Below are 20,557 nucleotides of genomic sequence, written 5' to 3' on the forward strand. Positions count from 1 at the left end.
ATGGAAAAATTGGATAAATTTACAGACAACAGAAAAAAGCAAATGTTGTACCATCTTCAAACAAGAAAAGAGGTATGAAAATTACTATCTAGTAAGTCTAACTTCTGTCTCTAGAGCCCTGCTCAGATACAAAATTTGGATCCGCAGCCATGTGCAAAAATGGTCTGCAGATGCAGATATCTGTGGATATAAAGCAGATATCCACGGATTGCAGGGTTCCCTCTATCTCTAGTAAAAATAAGTGGAATATTAAAAGGAAAAAGTCATTTAAACATCTACAGGATAATGAAATAATGAAAAACAACATCTCATCAAAAATCATTGCTTTTCCAATAGAATTATAAAGGTAGTGGATGAAATGAATACACTAAATGTTGTATTTGTATTTTAGTAAAGTATTTGATTTAGCTTCTAATGAAATCTTAGTCTTACTTCACATTGGCTTGGATTAGAATATTGTTATATGAACTGAATTTCTTGAACTTAAAAAGGGTAAATATAAATGGCAGCATACCCATGTCTAATGAATTACCAAAGGGATAGATAGCGGCTTCCAAGTTACTTAACATCTTCAAAAGGCAGTAGACTGTATATGTACTAAATCTACAAGTGATTGTCCATTGAGTGTAGTTAAGAACTCAGTGCTTCAGCTTTTCACTTAGGAAGGTTAGAAATTTGTGAAGGAAACAAAATGGCACTCGGTCCAGAAAAATAATGTGAAACACTAATCAGTGGGAGCAGTAAGGATAAAAGAAAACTAAGGATACCAGGCATCATTAAGTTATTAAGCATAAATTTGCATTAAGATATATGGCTACATACCAAAGCATCATATTGCTCAGCAAGGAAACCATTTTCCCTCTTTGGATTGGGTTAATGCAACACCTGGAGTACTTTGTTCAGTTCTAAGTATCTCAGTATCAAAACTTTGGCAAATTATAGCAAAGAGCAACAAAAAACCATTAAGAGGCTAAATGGATTGACTCATGAGAAAAAATGTTAAAAGGCTAAATATGTATAAGCTATACAGTATAGCTTGGCTAAAATGACCACAACAGAGAATTTACAAGTATTTGAATGACAGGCTATAAAGCCACAAAGATCATAAGAAATTATTTAGGATGACACAAGGAAGTATAAATGAGAATTATGGATGAAATTAAAAAAATTCTGGCTGAAAATTAGGAAAAGTTTCTTGACAATGAAATCAACTGGACTGCGGAATAGTCTTTTCAGGAAAGTAATGGAAACCTCATTGCTTCACTGTACACTAGTAAATATATCTTTGGGATCAGCCCTGCAAGGCACTGAAGTCCCAAGCTGGCAGGGAAAACAGGCTCAGAGGCAGTCTAGGCACAGCAGGTGGCAGTCCCAAAGGAGTTTCTGTGGTCCAGCCCGTCACATGCATCATCTATTACACTTCAGGGTGAGTGGACGCAGGTAATTATGTATGGCTATACGAACAATATGAGAACTGAATTCTCGTCAGACAACAACTTTTGTGACAAAGGCTGTCTTTGAAGAAGTCCCTTTTCTTCTTAGACTGAGAACACAAGGAGGGGAAGTGAGGAATAACATATCCAACTAAAACTGCTGGGGTAATTGAAATTGAAATTTCTATGATCCTGAAGATCGGGAATGCCCCATAGGTCATGAGACTGAGTACCCTGATACGGAATGGCTCCTGGAACACCTCAGACAATCCACTGCCACCTGGGGCACAGTCCCACCCCCTATCGAGCAGCAGGGCCGGCTCCAGGCACCAGCTTATCGAGCAGGTGCTTGGGGCGGCAACTCCGGAGAAGGGCAGCACTTTCATGTATTCGGCAGCAATTCAGCGAAGGGTCCCTCACTCCCACTCGGAGCGAAGGACCTCCCGCTAAATTGCCGCAGATCTTGGCTTTTTTTTTTTTTTTGGCTGCTTGGGCCTGGAACCGGCCCTGCCAAGCAGGATATTCACCTCCAACTATCTGATCCAGACTCATGGCATCTTGCAGCATCCCTGAGGACAAGGCAGTCTGCTCAGGACTGGGCCCTGTGATGCTTCCTCTCAGAGGACCAGGATCCTCAGGGAGGACAGGAGAGGGTGATCCTCTCACTGTCCCCTCAGCCACCCAGCTAGGCCCCAACTCCTCAAGTGTTATTAGGTAAGGGATCTTCTCACAATTAATAGCAGAGAAGAGTCTGAGGGGATAGTGAGATGTGGGGGCCCTGCTCCCCAGTGATGACTAGGAGGATACCCTCTCCCAGCTGCAGGCAGTCCATGGTGGGGGAGCACTTCTCTGCTCTGGGAGAGGTCACTAGCTGCTCCAGATGAGGTGGAAAGTCATTGATTTGCCTCATGCTGCCCTTTCCTTCACACCATTTCCCTCCCCTCAGTCCCAGCAGCCTGGAAGTGCGGGGGGGAGGGGAAACAGGGGGCGTGGTTGTCTAGCTCAGTTCTAGACAGCCTCTGGTGGGAGGAGGAGGGCAGGTTCTCTTTTCTCAGGCAGGTCGTCAATCCCAGGAGCGGGAGGGGGAATTAATGACCACTCCTCAGAAGGCAGGTTGACATTTCGCTGGTGCTTCCTTAATCCCACTTTTTCCTTTGCCACAGGCCAGGTGGCCTAGGGGGATGTCTCTCTCTGGCTCAGTTCCAAATGGCCCAGCAGGAGAGTCACTCTCTCACCAGGTAGATCATGGTGGGGGTTATTCCTCTCAAAGTGGAGCCTCAGTCCAGGAAGGAGATCACTAATTGCCTCCCCTCAGGAGGCAGCTTGACTATTCACCAGTGCTGCATTCCATCCCCTCCCCATCCCACTCCTCTTTCCCTTGCCTCAGCCTAGGGTCCCCAATGTAGGCCTTGCTGCAGCCATAGGGATAGATAAAAGTATGAACCAAAGTAGGCCTTCGCAGAATACTAACACATTATGTATCAGCTACCTATGTAAGCACATTCCTGACCTGAGAGGATGATACACAGCACCCTGAACTCTCAAGTAACTACATCAACAAATTCCTAGAGAGTAGTACAGGAACACACAGACCCCTTGTAAAATAAGAAAGGAATGACAGGATAATAGATGAGGATTGAACTAGCAGGTACAAGGAGGATAGCTAACATATGGAATGGAATACATAACTTGTTTGTATCAATGTATGAAAGGAGATTGGAAGGAGGGGCATCTTTGTATTGGCCTTGGGGATGACATCATGTTGATCGAGCTAATACCTTGTTGCAGGCATACATGTGTTAATATCCTGTAACCATTGAGCCGGGCACTAGGACTGTGCCTTGTCAAAAATAAACCTGGCTGAACCTTTGCCACCAAACCAAGTCTGTGGTCTTTTGTTATGAGCAACACTGAGGGCTGCTGAATTAACAAGCTAGTGCAGAACCCATGGGAGCTCCAAGAACAGCAGCACTAATACCGTTCAATTTCAGATAGTCTCCTCCCGGCTTTCTTCAGACCATGCCAATTTACTGATCTCCAACACAAAGATTCCCAGTAGGCACCAACCACCACTGGTCTAGTAGGAAGAACCTTTTGGGTGCCAGCAGTCAGAAAACTATGGGATGAAGAGGAACTAGAGCTGTATGTTCCACCACACACACTTGCGGGGGGGGGGGCTGGCATTTCCAAGCCCTAAGCCTTATTCCCTGACTGAAGGCAATGGGGGGCCCTTTGTGCCCAGAGGTGCTACAGGGGCCTAGATCCACCATTACTCTTATTATTTCTCCTCAGGGAAGAATTCATTCCATTTTTCTCCTACTGGGCCCCCAAAACCCACCTTCTATCCTAACCACACACACACTTCACCTCAAATGCCCTCCCACCCACACACCCTCTCTCCCTCCCCATCAGGCCCATAAATAACCTTATTGAGGAACATTCAGGTGGACAGCAATCCTCGTTAGGGACAAAAGTCACACTGGCCCAATTTTTCCACCCACATTCATCTGTGTAGTACCTTACACTATGAGAATTCCCATTGATTTCTCATCCTATTGATTGCATGGGATCACTTGTAGCATATGGCATGAAAAACAAGAACTCAGGGACTAGTCCTTTTCTTTAAGATTAGCAAATGTTGCACTGTTGAAAGAGAAAGTCATAAGGCCTGATCTAAAATCCATTGATGTTAATAGGAGTCTTTTCATTGACTTTGGCCAGGCCCACATAACACAAGGAGCATTTGCTATTTTCTTGTATTCTATTCGTGTAAAGTGCTCCCAGATCCCACAGTTATGGAAAGTTTCTACATTTGTTGTTATACTTAACATTGCAAAACAGTTGCCATTATAATCCCCTATTCTCACACACTTGTAACTTTCTGAAACATTCACTTTTTAAGTATTTTTCATGCTTAGCCTATATCCAAAAATGAATTATTGTTTAAAAACTTTAAACAAAATCTGTGTTTGTTATGAGTGAAAAATACACATTTTCCCCACTGTAATATATTTACAGTTCCTACTTGCACTAACAAAGTCCAGTAGATGATTTAGCCAGCCTCTTTCCTCTCTACTAACTCCAACAGGTCAGCCTGATGGAACTGCTGGTGGGGTGGAAACTGCTGACTGTCAGGAGATCCTAATTAATTATTATGCATTTGTGGGGCTTTTTATAGCAGAGTGAGCAGCATAACAGGCATACTGTGAAACAGCATAGGGATTAGGAGCTTCAGTGAGGATTTTAACAAAGGCTAGAAAAAGGCTCTTGTAATCAAAAGATGCCTAAATTCATTATTAACACAAATGTGAGCAAGGATAATGTACCAGATTGCTTGATAGAAGAGCTCACCCAGCAACTACCAAAAGCACTGGGCAAACCGGCACAGGTAAGCAGAAAGGTTCAAACAATTACTGTATTTATAATCTAGGCACAATGTTGTATACGCTAAGGTATTTCCATGTGTTCTTTTTTTGATTAAGACATCTATTGTTACTTCACTGAATTCCTAAAAAATGTAACAGTATTTAGAACCTTCCATTTGCGCACACACGTGCGCGCGCACACACACACACCCCTACCTAAAACAATTCCAGGCCTGAACAGCCTGTGTATAACATTTAAGATGACTCAGAAGAAAAGCAAATAATTCACCTGATGTGGAAACCATAACAATTTCCTGACTTTGTGTTCAAATTCCCTTTTAATGTAGGTTTTTCTACAACTAATATACATACTGCATATGAAGTCCTGAGATCTGGATTGTAGTCCCAGTTCTGACATGGACTTTCCTGACTTTTTGGCATGAAATATTCAACCATTATGTTGCACTGACATGGAATTTTGCATTGAATTTGTTTTCAAATAAAGAAAAATGGACTCCAATGTGCAATTCAGATAAACTGATATGTCACTGTTGAAGTCAACAGAATTGTCCCTACTAATACTAATTCTGGATTTGGCCTAGTGTCTTTATGTGAATCTTTCCATGTATACAGGATGACAATTGAAATAAATGTAATATTTGTTTCAATGGGCTAGATTCTCATCTTGGCTTGATAGGAATTATTCAGATCTGTCAGCCCAGTGTAAATCTAGAATGCAGCCCATTGTGTGAAGTTCCCAGTGCATACTCACTGCAATTTTCTGAATATATCAATGTACTTTCTGAATGTGATTTTCAGCAATATTTCCAAAACACATCTATTATTTCTAAACCAAGAAGACCAAAATCAGTTGTGGTGTAAGTGGGTGCAAACATGGAGCTGAACCTGTTGTACATCAGAGCTAGATTTAAGCCAATATTTTCAGAGAAATTTTTCCACTTTTGAGGATTAAGTCCATGGTTTCTTTTTAAAACTTTAGATTTGCCATTTTTCAGTTATCTGAGCAGGAAAAACAGCATCTAATGTTTCTTAGAACATGCAAACATCCTTTTAACATTTTTGGAAGAGGGGTAAGACATTTATTTCAGTCTTGTCAAAACAGGATAGGGAAATAAGAAATATGTTCTAAATATAAATAGGTAAACATGGTAAGTGTCAGCTTTCAGATTGAAGTGTAGCTTTTCTGTGAAAAGTGACTTTGTAACAATGGTATAAATGGGGCTAATATTCACTGTGTGTGACTCCATGTGAGATTTGCTGAATTCAGTCATTTTTCCAACTAACAGCCCAGCAGACTCAACTTGGACTTAGAGTCAAGCAGAGCTCTCTTCTTCTCACACATCCCAGCACTAAGATATTGTACGTCAAATGTTGCCCTCAATTACACAAATGCAACCCTACTGCCTTCATATTCTGATTTCCATTTCTCATGTGCAACCACACTAAAAGATGATGGATTTGCAGAGGTGTCAATAAGGTACTAAACCCTGGCCTCTAGTGTCTTTATTTCTGGTGATAACGCACAAGAAAGAAAGAACCCAGCCTGAGTTTCAGGACCCAAGTCTCTGGTTGAGTTTGCACTTCTGGCAGTTAGAAAAGACAACTTTTTGTTCGCAGGCTGACAATTTTACATGCAATCAGAGAGATACAATGAACATGAGACCATAGAATTAAGGCTGGTTGAAAATTTTCCATCAAAATTTTTTTTAAATGAAAAATTGGAGTTTCAACTAATTGAATTGCCATGGAAAATGTCTGTTTTATATGGAAGATCTTGATTTTTCATCAGAAACTAAAATTTTTAATTTTTTGACCAAAAAAATCAATTTTTCACGGGGTCGGGATGGAGATGGCATTTTCTGCCCAGCTGTAGACATGAGATCACGTTTAGAGAAGAACCAACTTTAATATCTCAGCCAGTGCCTCTTAATGAGATGTGGCTTTCCATAGCCACGTACTGAAATCTAAAATGTGGTGTGAAGGCAGATGGAAGCAGAAACTGAATGGTGAGGGAGAAGAATTGTTATTCAAACACAACTGAAATAGTAATGCAAAACTGCTTTTGTATGAACATGCTCCTCTTTCCAGAAGCAACTCTTCTCTATACTGAACACTCAGAAGAAACAAAACTATCTTCAATGTGGAAAAGGAAATAAATGCCTGCCGTACAATGCAGTACAGTCAGCTTCTGTCTCAGGTGTCTCCATATGAAACAGCAGTGTTTTGGAATCAGAGGTCGGGGTTATAAGGTTGAGTTGGGTAAGGACTGATCATTTAATTGCTGTGCTTCGCTGATAGGCAGCCACTGCGGGGGGGAAAGGAATAGAGGTGAAGTATATGCTTACAACATTTGATAGGAAGTTTTACGGTTAGAATCCTTGCTGCGTAAGTTTTTACTACCAATGTTTGAATTCATAATATATAATATTTGCTGGGAAGTCGGGCAATGTCTCAATTATTCACAGATATGTCTCTATCTGACCTGCTCAACTTTTAACCATTGTTGTTAGTATCAAATAACACAGTCCATCAAGCTTCTGCTTTGCATAGATTCTTAAGACTGCAAGACCAGAAGGGACCACTTTGATTATCTAGTTTGACGTCCCATATAACATAGGTGCTAGAACTTTCCCAAAACACAGCTTCTTTGGAAACACCATCAAGCAGTAACAGAAACAAGGAGACACTCACATATACATTCTTGCTGCCTCCAACCAAAGCTGACCAGCTAGATAGTAAGTACAAGTCATAAAAGGCAATCATTGTCAAGTTTTAGTGAAGGCAAAAAAGAGCACACCGTGTCTCATTACAAGCTTTCTGGTCATGTCCTAATAGAAGTGATTGGAGTACCCAGTACCAAACTACTCTCTGCCTGCCTCATTACCAAACCCATAGGGACTTTTTAGCACACAAAGATCCATGACTGCAGTATCAACATCAAGGTACTAAAACTCCACTTTTAAATAGCTATTGCTCCCAAGAGCTTTGCAAGGATCTGTTTTCTTCACTAATACCAAAAAGCTGCTGGGAATTACATCAGATGTTTACTGGAAGACTGTTAGAGAAGTTTATATGAAAAGCAAGGCACAAGTTGCCTGTTTATTGAATTTAAAGAAATGGCTACAAAACTGGTTGGTGACATTCTCAACTTTTCCAGGTCAGAGTAGACTGTATTCATCACAATTCATCACTCAAAACTAATTGGTGGCACTATCATTTATATTAATATGGAAGTGAAAGATGTAAAACATTTCCATAATTTAATAAAATAATTTTAAAACATGATCTACCCTCTCCAGTCCCTAAAGCAGCAGCAGCTGCTTTCATGAATAATACACAGCTTGGTCAAGTACTGTAACACACTGACACCTTTTCATTAGCAGAGGAGCATTTTAGAAAATTGGATTCCTTATTCCATTCTAGGAAGATATCTTCAAATAATAGAAGAAAGATGCCTGAGCTTGCTACATCACCCATTGTAGTAGTGTGTTAGGGGTGTTCTTGACCAGGATTTTGATACTAGTAATTGAAATTGAGCATTCTAACACTTCATTTGTAATCTGATTAAGTTACCAATAGTCACCAGATGTGGGACCTTCTGCTGTGATGGACTAATTCCTACCTGTAGCTCATTTTCCACTAGTCTCACTTTCCTTTCTAAGACTCAGTTCTTTTTAAAACCAATTGAACAAGCCAATCTCATGACTAGCTACCACAGTACCATTGGAAATACTTAAATATTAGCTTCACTCTCTGATGGCACAGTTGAGTCAATTCAGTGAACCAAATTCATGCCAGGTCTAAATCCAGGAAAATCAATGACATTACACGGGGAATTAATTTACTTACTGTATCCCAAACTACTTATACTTTCCTCTTAGACCTTGCCCTTTTCTCTCACAATTGAGAACACTTTTCTCTCCATCTCCTGAGGTCTTACTGTCGGTATAATTTTCAAGTTCTCTTAGCTTTCTTCCACGTTCAGGCTTTTGGTAACTCCTGCCACTTTCCCTTCTGTATCATCACTAAAGCCAATCCTTTCTTCTCCATTCCTATTGCTTAAACCAGAGTACACGGCAATGGTCACTCTTACAATATTTTCTCTGTAGATTCTCTTCCCCACTACTCTAGCTAGAAGTCCATTAAATAGAATGAGAATTTGCATCCTCAAAACTGCAATGTGATTCCCTAGGAACATCCTTTCAAGTCAATAAAGTATCAGGGCGCTATTTACTCTGCTGCTATGAAGTGGCAGAGTGCTGACTGACTGCATGTTGTTCTGCTGAGTCAAACTCTCTACCTCAGGAGATAGTCATAGGAAAAAAATAAGTTAAATTACAAAACAACAGCTTCCAGGCTGAGTTTCAAGCTACCCCAGGAGCCCTGTGCATGGATCTTGATCACTCTCATGACATTTTACTCCCCAATCTCCCAAGCAGCCACAGGTCTGTTGAGCTCCTGCGCAAGGGGATGAGGAAGATCACTTGTTAACGCTTTGCTCACTGGAAGCTATTGTTCCTGCACAGACATACTAGAGAAACAACCTTGATGTTTCTGGTTTTATGATCAGAAATGAAAAAAATTAATAAACTTGGTATATAATTGGCCATAATTAAGCTTTCAATTTTACACCTGACAGACAAACTGAGGGTATCTTCCCTTCCTTAGTAGTTTTATCAGTTTGATTGCAGAATCAAAAAAACAAGTGTGTAAGGAGAACATATGTTCTCAGGTCAATTTCTCTATGTGCAGGGCTGGCTCTAGGTTTTTTGCTGCCCAAGCAAAAAAAATTTTGGCTGCCCCCAACCCCAGCTCTGGGCTCTCACCCCCCACCACCACTGCCCCCCAAACCACACCCCCTGCTGCCCTAGCGCTGGGCTCTTCACCCCACCCCCACCCGCCCCAGTCCTGGGCTCCCCCCCACCAGTGCTGACTCTGCCCACTCCCCCGTCGCCACAGTACTCCAGTGCTGGCAGGATCGGGGTAAGCAGTGGGGCTCCCAGGCCGTGCCTCAGCCCAGGGATCCTCCAGCCAGGGCTCCCGCCTCCAGGACCAACTGGGACCTAGGAGGGCAGAGCTGGGGGACTGCCCTGGCAGGAGGCTGAGAAGTCAGGGCAGGGTAGCCCCAGAGGGAGTGAAGCCCCAGAGAGCGGGACGCAGACCCCACATGGCAACGCCCCGTCCTCTATGACCCCGCTGCTGCTGGCCGCCCTGCCGCAGTCCCTGGGCGTCTCAGGCTGCTTTGCCCAGCCCCGGCTGTGGTGCTGGGGGGCAGCCGCCCTGCAGCACCTGCAGGCAGCTCTGTGTGCCCTGCAGGGTAGCCCCCAGCCCAAATGTCCCCCACTCGGATCCTGCCCAGCCCACCCACAAGGTGTGGGCATAGCTCCCCCACAACACATACTGCAGCATCCCCAGGGCACCCCTGAGCACAACGTGCTGCTGTTGCCACCCAGGCCGGCTCTAGGATTTTGCTGCCTGAAACAAAACAAAAACAAAAAAAGATGGCTGGAATGCTGCCCCTGAAAATGTGCCACCCCAAACATGTGCTTGATTTGCTGATGCCTAGAACCAGGCCCGTCTATGTGCTGAATTTAAAAGAGAATGGGTGGGTATTGGAGTATATAAATAAAAGGAAACATCTTTAACTGAAGCTTTAATGTTTCCTTATTCTTTTTAATAAACATCTTTATTTTATAAAAACAACAAAGCTTTAGCTCTCTGCGGCTGTTAAGTGAATGATGCACTTTCAGAACCCTTTCATGATAGCAATTCTATTCTATACACAGTGGCAGAAACAAGCGTTGAGATGTAGGCAGGAGCAGCACCTTTAAAGGCAAGATGAGGTATTTTAATTTGATGCAGAAACAGGAAACAAAAGGAACAGATTGCAGGTTAGGGGACGTGGGAGGTAGGCACCTATACCCAGAAGTTCAAATGTATTTATGCACCTAAATCCCATGGATTTCAATGCAGGTTAGGGAACAAAATACCTTTGTGGACTGGGGCCCTGGACACTTTAGAAAAATCACAGATGCCTAACTGCATCATTAGGTACCCAAATGCCTTTTGAAATCTGGCCCTTAGTGACTTTTTGAGAACAGTTCCAATGTGTGTATGTCAGATAACATGTTGCAGCTTCCCCCAGCAGCAAAAGTCTTCAGAATGGTGCATTCTAGTCTCAAGTGATGTGCACTAATTTATTATTTTTGGTAGGGGAGGATGTAAATCAATTAACCCCATCATTCCACATGCTTCAGTTTGTAGTCTGCTGCTGTTGGCATCATGGAGAAAAAAAGCATGAGAAGAGAGTCTATGCCTTCTCTGTTTCAGAGTAAAAGTTTAGGGATAAAATGGAGGCCTTGACATAGAGATTTCTGTGTCTCAAGAGGGTTATCAGCACCATAACATGCCAGGAATCCATCTTACAAATGTGTGCTTAAGTGAGAGATCCACAGCCCACACTTCCATGCTCAAGTTTCCACTTAGGGGACTACAGGTGGGATTTTCAGAAATACTTAGTATCGGTCTGGCACTGCTCCCATTAAGTTCAACAAAAGGAAAGTTGACCATAAAACATTTTTGAAAATCCCTCCAGAAACTCATCCCATTGTAGTGGCTCTGTACTACATAAATTGGATTTAAACCCTATTCTGAGGGCTTAAGTGGTGCACTAGCTTTGTGTTGCCTCTCTGCACATGAGTGACTGTCCTCTGAATAAAATGAAAGTGTGAATTTAAGTGCAAATATAAGCACCATTGGCCCTCCTCTCTAAGCACCCCTGTTTGACAATAGTCCTCCCATCGTATCACCCATATGCACAAGGGAGGGCAGCTCTTTGGGTTTGTAGCAGCTCAGCTCCTTTTTATGTTTAAGCAGTTAAAATCATTTGGCTAATTCCCCCTTTCAAACCTCTCACTATACTGATGCTGTATCTGAGTGTGTATAAATAACTGGCACTCCCCCTCCTTCCCTAATTCTTGTTACCAAGGGGTTATTTTCATGGCTGGTCTAATGGACACCTGCTCCTTAGAGGCAAAATGGCAGAGCTTAGTACCACCTATTTCCCCTCTATTAGAGAAACTAATCCTGATGATTCTAACATTTAATCAAAAACCATCCCACCTCACTGTGTATTCTTTAGGGAGAGAGTTGTGGGTGTGGAGGAAGAGATGCCCCATATGTGAGGAAGGAAAGCTAAGCTATCTCCTACAACTTAATACTGGCAAGGACAACAACTGCTGCACAGCTGCAATGCACCAAATGCTGAAGTGCACTGCACAGCCGTAGTGTAGTGCTTTCTAAGATAACAGTTCTACAATCGATGAGTGATGAAGGTAGCATCATCCAGCCCAAATGCTAGAAGCATCCCTGGCTCATTAATAACTGTCCAGTTGGGTGACTAGAAGCACTATCTTTAGAAGTTTTGTATGGCACATGTGACCAAAAGCATTGTGATAGGTTTAGGCACAGAGACCCCCTTGGGACCGTCACCTGATGTGCTGACATTACCTCTGAGCCTGTTCTCTTTACCAGCTTGAGACTCCAGAACCCTGTCTTGTTGAGCCAGACACATTAGCCTGCTGCAACACAGACACTGAACAACGCCCCCAAAGCTGCAGACTGAACTGAAAACAGCTCAGCAACTACTCCTGTCTCCAACACCCACACACCCAGCCCTGAATGCTATCCAAACCCCAAAGAAATCCGTTTTGCTCTGCATAAAGCTTTATACAGGGTAAACGCAAATTGTCCACACTCTATAACACTGATACTCTAGGTTAAACAGCTGTGCATATCAGTGTAAGTGATTGCTCCCCCAGGTATTAATCAACAAACAAGTAATTTTATTACATATAAAAAGTAAGATTTAAGTTGTTTCAAGTAATAGACAACAAAGTAAGTCACCAAGAAAAATAAAAACAAAAACACGCAAGTCTAAGCCTAATATATTAAGAAACCGATTACAGGTAAATTTCACCCTCAGATGTTCCAATAAGCTTCTTTCCACAGACTAAACTCCTTCCTAGTCTGGGCCCAATCCTCTCCCCGATAATAGCTCTTGTTAGTTCCAGCTCAGGTGGTAACTAGGGGATTGCTCATGACTAGCAGCCCCTTTTGTTCAGTTCCACCCTCTTTTATAGCTTTGGTACAAGGTGAGAATCTTGTCTCTCTGGGTCCCCACCCCTCTTTCTACATGGAAAAGCACCAGGTTTAAGATGGATTCCAGTACAGGTGACATGGTCACATGTCCAGTGAAACCCCAAGTCTCCATTCTTCTCAGCCTGACTCATACAAACACAGGCTTGCAAGTAAACAGAGCCATTTACAACCAATTGTCCTAGTCAATGGGAGCCATCAAGATTCTAAAACCACCATTAAATCGCCCACACTTTACATTACTACAATAGGACCTCAGAGTAATACTTCATATTTCTAGTTTTAGATACAAGAATGATACATACAAATAGATGAACACAGTAGATTATAAGCTTTGTAATGATACCTTACAAGAGACCTTTTGCATAAGGCATATTCCAGTTACATTATATTCACATTCATAAGCATATTTTCATAAACATATGGAGTGCAATGTCACAAGCACCCCTTGTAGTCACACCATTGTAAACTTTGTACAAAGTACACTTTTGAGGAATCATTTGAAAACTAGATTTACTTGTCACTAATATCATGGTGAAATGGGTGTAGCAATATTTATGGAAAATAATGAAGTCCCCCTGTGTGAGTTCATTAGTGTATGGTTAAAAACAGACAGCCCTGCTTAGGTAGGCAAAAGCTGTTAAACAGGCCTATCCTAACCAAAGTAACATGTGTTTACCTCAGTCTACATATAATTAATAAACCAGGTCCTCAAGACAGCAGAGGGAGGAGATTGCTGAAATTCAAGTTATTCTGTTTCCTGCCAACAAGTGGGGAAAATGAGGAGTCTGGTCGTGAAAGAAGCTCCATGCTCTGTCACCTACCTCACAGTTCAAATGAGCTTTACTTGCAGAGGGAGGAGCAGGAAATCCTTCAGAATAATCCACTTCGAGGCTTCCTTAGACTATATAGACAACCCCAAGTTCTTTCACCTAAACACCTTTGGGCATCAGGGTGAGATCCTGACCAAGGAAGAGTCAGTCACCTTCTTAATGGAAAACTGGGGGCGAGAGTCCATCTTAAACAAATCCTTGAACCAAAAATTGCTAGATTAAATTTTAGATGGATGGTTTCACTTTTATTTGCAGGTAACCATTGCTAACTCATATTTGAATTCATTTAAAGTCATATTTGTTTATAAGCTTGTTTTATTTTTAATCTAAAAAAATCTACTGCTGTATTTAAACTGAACAGTTTGATAACTCCAGTTAAAGTAGCCAGCTGTTAGATATTGACTCCTTAGAAGGCCAGCAAACTTTAATATTCCTCTGATATGTCCAGTCCTGGAACAATCAAAATGGATTTTTTGGAAAATTCAGGGCTATGAGTGTGTAGAGTCACCATACCAGTTGTTAACTGAGGCCAGTAGAAGCCAGTGGAAATCTGTGGGATTGCAGGCAGACTCCGGGATCCAAAAGCATTGGACCAGGGTTGCCCACTATATAGACAGCGCATACTTGTTGCTTTGGGTGGGTGACCCAGGTAGAGGAGCCACAGTGGCAAGGCACTGTGAGGCACTTGAGGTTACAGGTCAAGGGATGGCAACTCCTCACTAGTATTGAATGCACTCAAGAATGTAACAACAAGTTAGGGTTAAAAAAAAAAAAAAATTGTATACAAGGGAGAATTCCAGAGCACAAACTGGTATTGCAGTACAAACTGCCATTAACAGTCAATGGGATTTAGGCAACCAAGTGTAATTTGTGCCTTTGAAAAATCTCCCCAACAATGACAAAGAAAAACAATTTTCTTCTCACAGTATCTAGCACTACAGATCTCTACTGATCAGCTGCTGTCCTTCCATGGCTCCAAAGACCCCTGTGCCATGTGCTTTCTCTACAGCATTGGCAAGATAGGAGAGCAGGAGAACAAGGACTATTCCAAGCTGCTGTGTGATCTTCTGAACAAACATCTGAAAATACCTGCAGACAGGTGAGCCCCTACTACAGTGTGCCTGATTTGGGGTCTCCAAATCTGTTAACTACTAACCCCAAACCACATAGCTCTTTGCATTACACTTTTTTAAACAATTTGAAGACAGTAAAAAATATTTAAACTCTTTATTGCCAATTGTCATAATAGGAAGGGGATCACCCTTTAGCACAAATGGTAGGAGATTCTGGTGCGGAACATCTCAGTTCAGCTAGTATGTGACCATGGCCAACTGATTAGATACAACAACTTGACTAACTACTAGAGAACAAAATTAATGCTATAAGAACAGAAACTGAAGAAACAGTTGAAATCCTGTAAGTTTAGAAGCCATATTTTTTAAAAAATAAAGGTTTGAAAAATGAAAGTAACTTTCCACTACTTCTGTTTGCTTTTCACATCTCGTCTTCCAGAATGGAACATTGTACTAGTCAGTATCACTTGCTAGTTTATTAATTTCACTTTCAGGTTCTCATGCACTTGCATTTTCAATGCAGGATCTGGGATGCAAACAAACAGCAGAGTAATTTATTTTTTTTTAAACCTGTTTCCATCAGAATTTTTACAAAAGAAAAGCAGCATTTCTGTTGCTCTTCCTGTATGTACACCCAAAGAGACAAGACAATGTCTGTTTATTTAAGAGTGAATTTTAAGGTAAGTTGAAATAATATGCACAAATTGACAGGAAGATAAGGAGAATATATTAAGCTTTTGCAGATGCTTGACTGTTTACAGAGCATGTAATTCAGATAGTAAAATCTGGAGAAGGCTTCAGGATTACAGGGATATTTGACACTGTAAATGTGTTAGTTTCATTAAGTGAAACCCAGAAGTTTTGCAGGCTCTGTTCTCAGCATCTCTCTTCTTTTTCAGAATCTACATCAGCTACTTTGATATGAGTGCTGCCAACGTAGGCTGGAACCGTACCACCTTTGCTTAAGGCCTATGTAAAGTAACAGGTTATTCATATTCAACTGAGTTCTGCGATTAGTGCTCACCATGGTTCTAGTCATACTTTCTGCATTGTGTGCGCAAATTCAAGGATCAGCGATCCTTAGTAGCATGCTTACCTGTTGCTTGCTTTAACATTCTTCTGTACCATACCTGTAAAAGAAAAGTAAAGACTTAGAAAAAATGCCATGTGAGAGCCTTATTACTTTTCAGAGACATGGGAAGATGGACACACTTTCTGTTGATCTGTATGAGAGATACCTCTTAATTGTACATTAGATTTGCTCCAAGTAAGATTAGTTGACTTATTAAATGTCAGCAGCAGCAACCTGTCTACACAAGGTTTCACACAAGCTGCTAGTATTAGGGGGAAATTTGAGTTTTCATCACATAGACAAAGCCACAGAAAGAGGTGAGCTCAGCACTTAATGCCTGATTAATGGCAAAAGAAATTTAGCCAAAGTTTAGCCTATCTGCACCAGGCACTTAATTCTCAAAGCAATTTTAAAAATATTACTTTACAGTCAGACTTCGATGGTAGTTTTAGCTGAGGAACCTGCTCAGGTTAATTCAGTTTAAAGAATGTGACTGGTCCAATTTGGCCCAAAATGTAGGCATTTGGGTTTTTTAAGCCATAAACATAAAGCCAACAGAAACTGGTCAGTGTTTGTGTGTCATTACCACAGTCACCAGACTGGAAATGGCCTTCCTAGCTTTGTTTAGCTGAACGTGCAGCTAGTTAGCCTTTGAAAAAATACATAGTCAGCTATGGTGCAGGGTTTTTGGGTAAGTGAATTTATCACCAATAAACTTGTCTCCTGCCTGAAACCATCTAAAGATTTATATTCATCAGTATAGCAGCTGAAGACTGGTTTTACCCAAACAAGCACAAAACATCGGGCTCTATCATGAGAGTTTTTCCAGTGGAAGTTTTCTTTAAATGAATAACCATCCCCCTTTAGCACCAGCTTCCAAACATTGCAGTAGTTCAGGGCCTCCAGCACTACAAACTCACTAGAAACAAGAGTTATTCCACTAGTCTACTTCCCATGTAGATGATCTGGTATTTTTCTTCATGAAGACAACATAAAAGTAGTAAAAAGTCAGTCATTTAAACTGATTCAGGTCTTGATCTAAAGTATGTACAAAAGGCACAGGCCATCCACCCCCTTCCCTCCAACACAGACATCCTTCCAGTACTGTGGATACTCTACCATAGTTTCCCCAACTCAGTTATCCATAAAGTTAGCCAAGGCTTTTACATATCAACCAAACCTAACCCCACTTCTGAGACTCCCAGATATTAACAGACCACACAACAAATAAAGACCAGCTCAATCTCAGGTTAATCCCACATCAAGTACATCATTTAAGAAAGATTCTGGGGGGAGGCAAAGTTTATCTTTCTAATGAGCACATCCAAAGTCTTCTGGCAGAGAGAAGGACAAGCAAGAAGTGGAAGATGTAAGAGAACACAGAGACCTAGGAAAAGTCAAGAAGTAAGAGTAACTCCCCACCCCCATATCAAATAGCACCCTTTCCCACACCTAGACACTCACACTCTCTCTCTCAACACTAATTCCTTCACTGGAACCAGGACCATCGTATCAGCTACAGCTCTTCTCCTTACAGCCTACAATCCATAGCTCCTCACAAACTGGACTTCCTGCAGCTATCTAAGCACTACCTTTCCTTAGAAGCCTTCACTCTCTGGACAAGTACCCTTCACCTGCACTCTGGTAACCACTCATCAGCTCCAGGTGCTCATTAGAAAAATTAGCTTCCAACCACCCACCTAGGCAGTTAATTGGTGGGTGGGCCAAGATTGGCTCATTCTCCTTAAAGATGTCAGTTATAGGTAGACTGAGCTTTGACTCCCCTTAAAGGGCCACCTATCCTGTGACAATACATAAGGAAATGTGCTTCCTAAAAATACATTTTAGTACAAGAGTGTTCCTTTAAACACAGTTTAGTCAAGTCAGCCAGTGTTGAGAAGTTAAAAAATGAATTTAGAAACTGTTCTAACTTAGGCAGAAATCTGGACTAGAACACAGCTTCTAAACTAAGTTTAGATATGCTTTTGGCCTGATCATGCTGGCCAGTCTAACACAGTTTAAACCGAATTAGCTTGAACTGATTTTAAATTGTATTACAAGATAGTTTGAATAACATGACTCTCAGCCCACTTTAGATTTTGCCTTACTCCCCTTTCTTAAAATCAGTCTGTACACTTAAACTAAAGGGTAGGGTTGCACTGCAAACCCTCCCTGTACCTGTATTAGCAAAAGTGTGTCCAAAATTGTACTTATACCAAAAAACATAGTTGTAGGAAGGTAGTTAGCTGCTTACTAGAAACTATGGTCACATCTACTACAAGACGCCAGTATCAGATCCTAGGATTTGGAATGTGCAGAGACAGCAAATGGACAAACCTTTTCCCATCCCCTTTTCACCAATTGAGCAATGGCCAATGACAATAAAGATTAGAAAGGAAGTTAGAAGCCTAAATCCTTTTGAGGATCTGGGTCTAACTGTCCTGCATTACATTTAAAAAAAAAAACAATGGGTGCGCTCTGCCCACTGCAGCCGTCACACATCATTAGAGCTTTGTACCTGATTAATTTTTGTTTGTACAAATTCAAACAAATTCAAACAAATTCGGATCCGAGCATCTTTATTTCTTCCACACATTCCTTCCCAAGATGGTCATTATTATTATTTTAATTATAAAATACAGTAGAACCTCAGATTTACAAACATCTCAGGAATAGAGTTTGTTCATAACTCTGAACAAAATGTTCTGGTTGTTCTTTCAAAAATTTACAACTGAACATTGACATACAGCTTTGAAACTTTACTATGCAGAAGAAAAATGCTGTTTTCCCTGTTTTTTAAATAGTTTACATTTGACAGTACTGTGCTGTATTTGCTTTGTTTCTGCTGCCACCTGATTGTGCATATCTGGTTCCAATTGAGGTATGTGGTTGACTGGTCAGTTCATAACTCTGGTGTTCATAACTCTGAGGTTCTACTGTATGTAGTGATGCTTAGGAAAGAATAAAAGACTCAGGTCTCATTTTAAAATGCATGCTGTGTATCCAAAAATGAATTAATAAAAATTGTGTGTATGTGTAACATATACACACTCCAGGTGGGTTACACATGCACATGGGCAGTTTTAGTGAACATGCAAGCCCTTCATCTGAGATACAAACTGGGCTAAATATTGCCCTTCATTGTGCAAGGGAAACCTCCCCCCAGGCCTGCCAAAGTGGAGAAGAGTACTGCCACAGCATCACCAGAGACCATAGATACTCTCCATGCAAGAACTGCAGAATGGCTGAGGTTCTCTAGTTTTGGGGTTGGCAGGCCAGGGAAGGTATGTGAGAATGTTTGGGGTGCAGTCATGAGCTGCGGCATGATCCCCTGTATTACATGAATTCCCAGAAGCACCACCCTTCCATGCCTGAGATCCCTCAGGGAGCTGGAGGTAAGACAGCAGGGAGGGAGATGATTTATGCAACTGCAGGGAATAATAGGGACAGTGTGTCCTTTTTAAAAATAGCATTACTAAAACATTTTAAAACATTCCCCATTTTTTTAGCCCAGACCCTGCCATCTTATTATTTGTTGTATACTGTTTTTCTGGACCATTACTGTAGGCACATTAGCAGGGGTCTATGCTCAGTTGTATCATTATTTACATATTGGCTGGTTGTCTACAAATACAAGAACTAAGTCATTTTTCAATTGTGCCTGTGTGTGTGTAGGCAAGGCTGCAGAAGGTTATGAGCCTGATTCTCTGTTGCCCTCCATTTTGAGAGACATTTAACCAGCACAAATTAGGGGCAAAATGCTACCGTTCTGATTTAGCAGTATTTTACATGCTCTTTGCACTGACGTAAATGACTACACAAGGTGCAGGGCAAGCTACGTGCACCACAGCACACAGCCCAGCAGAGGGCTCATCACTTAAGCAGCCTTTGGCCTGTATGTAAAGCAGCTCCACTTCATCCACGAGCCAGGACTAGATAGACCACTTCAGCGTAACTCAGTTCAAACAAGAAAACATGGTATGGAAATCATAGCATTGAGAAGAAATGGATCACTCTCTATTTAACAGTCAAAAGCAAAGGAGAAGAATTGAAGAACTAACTCATGCCAGCGACACAGAAATAAACCATGGTTTGTATTATGTAACAGGAAAAAAGCAGACAAAGCCAAATACATATTTATATAAAAAAATGCAGAGGGATGCCATTTATTTTACAAATAAAAGCTCATCTTCAGGGTAGGAGTTGTGTCTTTTTTTGGCCTCATCCTGCAAACATACCTGTGATTAACATTACCACCATGAGTAGTCCCACAGAAATCAGTGCGACCAATCACAAGCATAAGTCTTTGCAGGATCGGGGCCTATCTTTGTACAGTGCCTCGCACAAAGGGTTATCATAGCCTTATGAGAGCCTTTGGGTGTTACCATAATATGAATATTTAATTATTAAGTATTATTATTATTATTAAATAATATATAATAAAGTAAATGACTGAGCAAAGGAAGAAATGGGAAGAACTCTGTAGGGAATCTAGGGGAGAGGGGAAATTATAATCACATTAAACCCAGTAGGTGCACCAGGAATATGGCTTAACTGAATGTTTAGTTGCCAAAATTATCCGCAGACAGCAGTTTTTGAGTGC

At 41.3% G+C, this 20,557-nt stretch overlaps 1 protein-coding gene across 1 annotated transcript; it reads left to right on the forward strand.

Annotated features, from left to right (window-relative positions):
• The first annotated feature begins 4,690 nt into the window (after positions 1-4,690).
• Positions 4,691-15,861, forward strand: LOC116837130 (macrophage migration inhibitory factor-like). The gene is made up of 3 exons (XM_032801307.2): positions 4,691-4,821; positions 14,736-14,908; positions 15,782-15,861. The coding sequence occupies exons 1-3, from the start codon at positions 4,714-4,716 to the stop codon at positions 15,846-15,848; spliced, it is 348 nt and encodes a 115-aa protein (XP_032657198.1). The 5' UTR covers positions 4,691-4,713; the 3' UTR covers positions 15,849-15,861.
• Positions 15,862-20,557: the final 4,696 nt, after the last annotated feature.

Source organism: Chelonoidis abingdonii, chromosome 22 (genome assembly GCF_003597395.2).
Source record: "Chelonoidis abingdonii isolate Lonesome George chromosome 22, CheloAbing_2.0, whole genome shotgun sequence".
Classification (NCBI taxonomy): domain Eukaryota; kingdom Metazoa; phylum Chordata; order Testudines; family Testudinidae; genus Chelonoidis; species Chelonoidis abingdonii.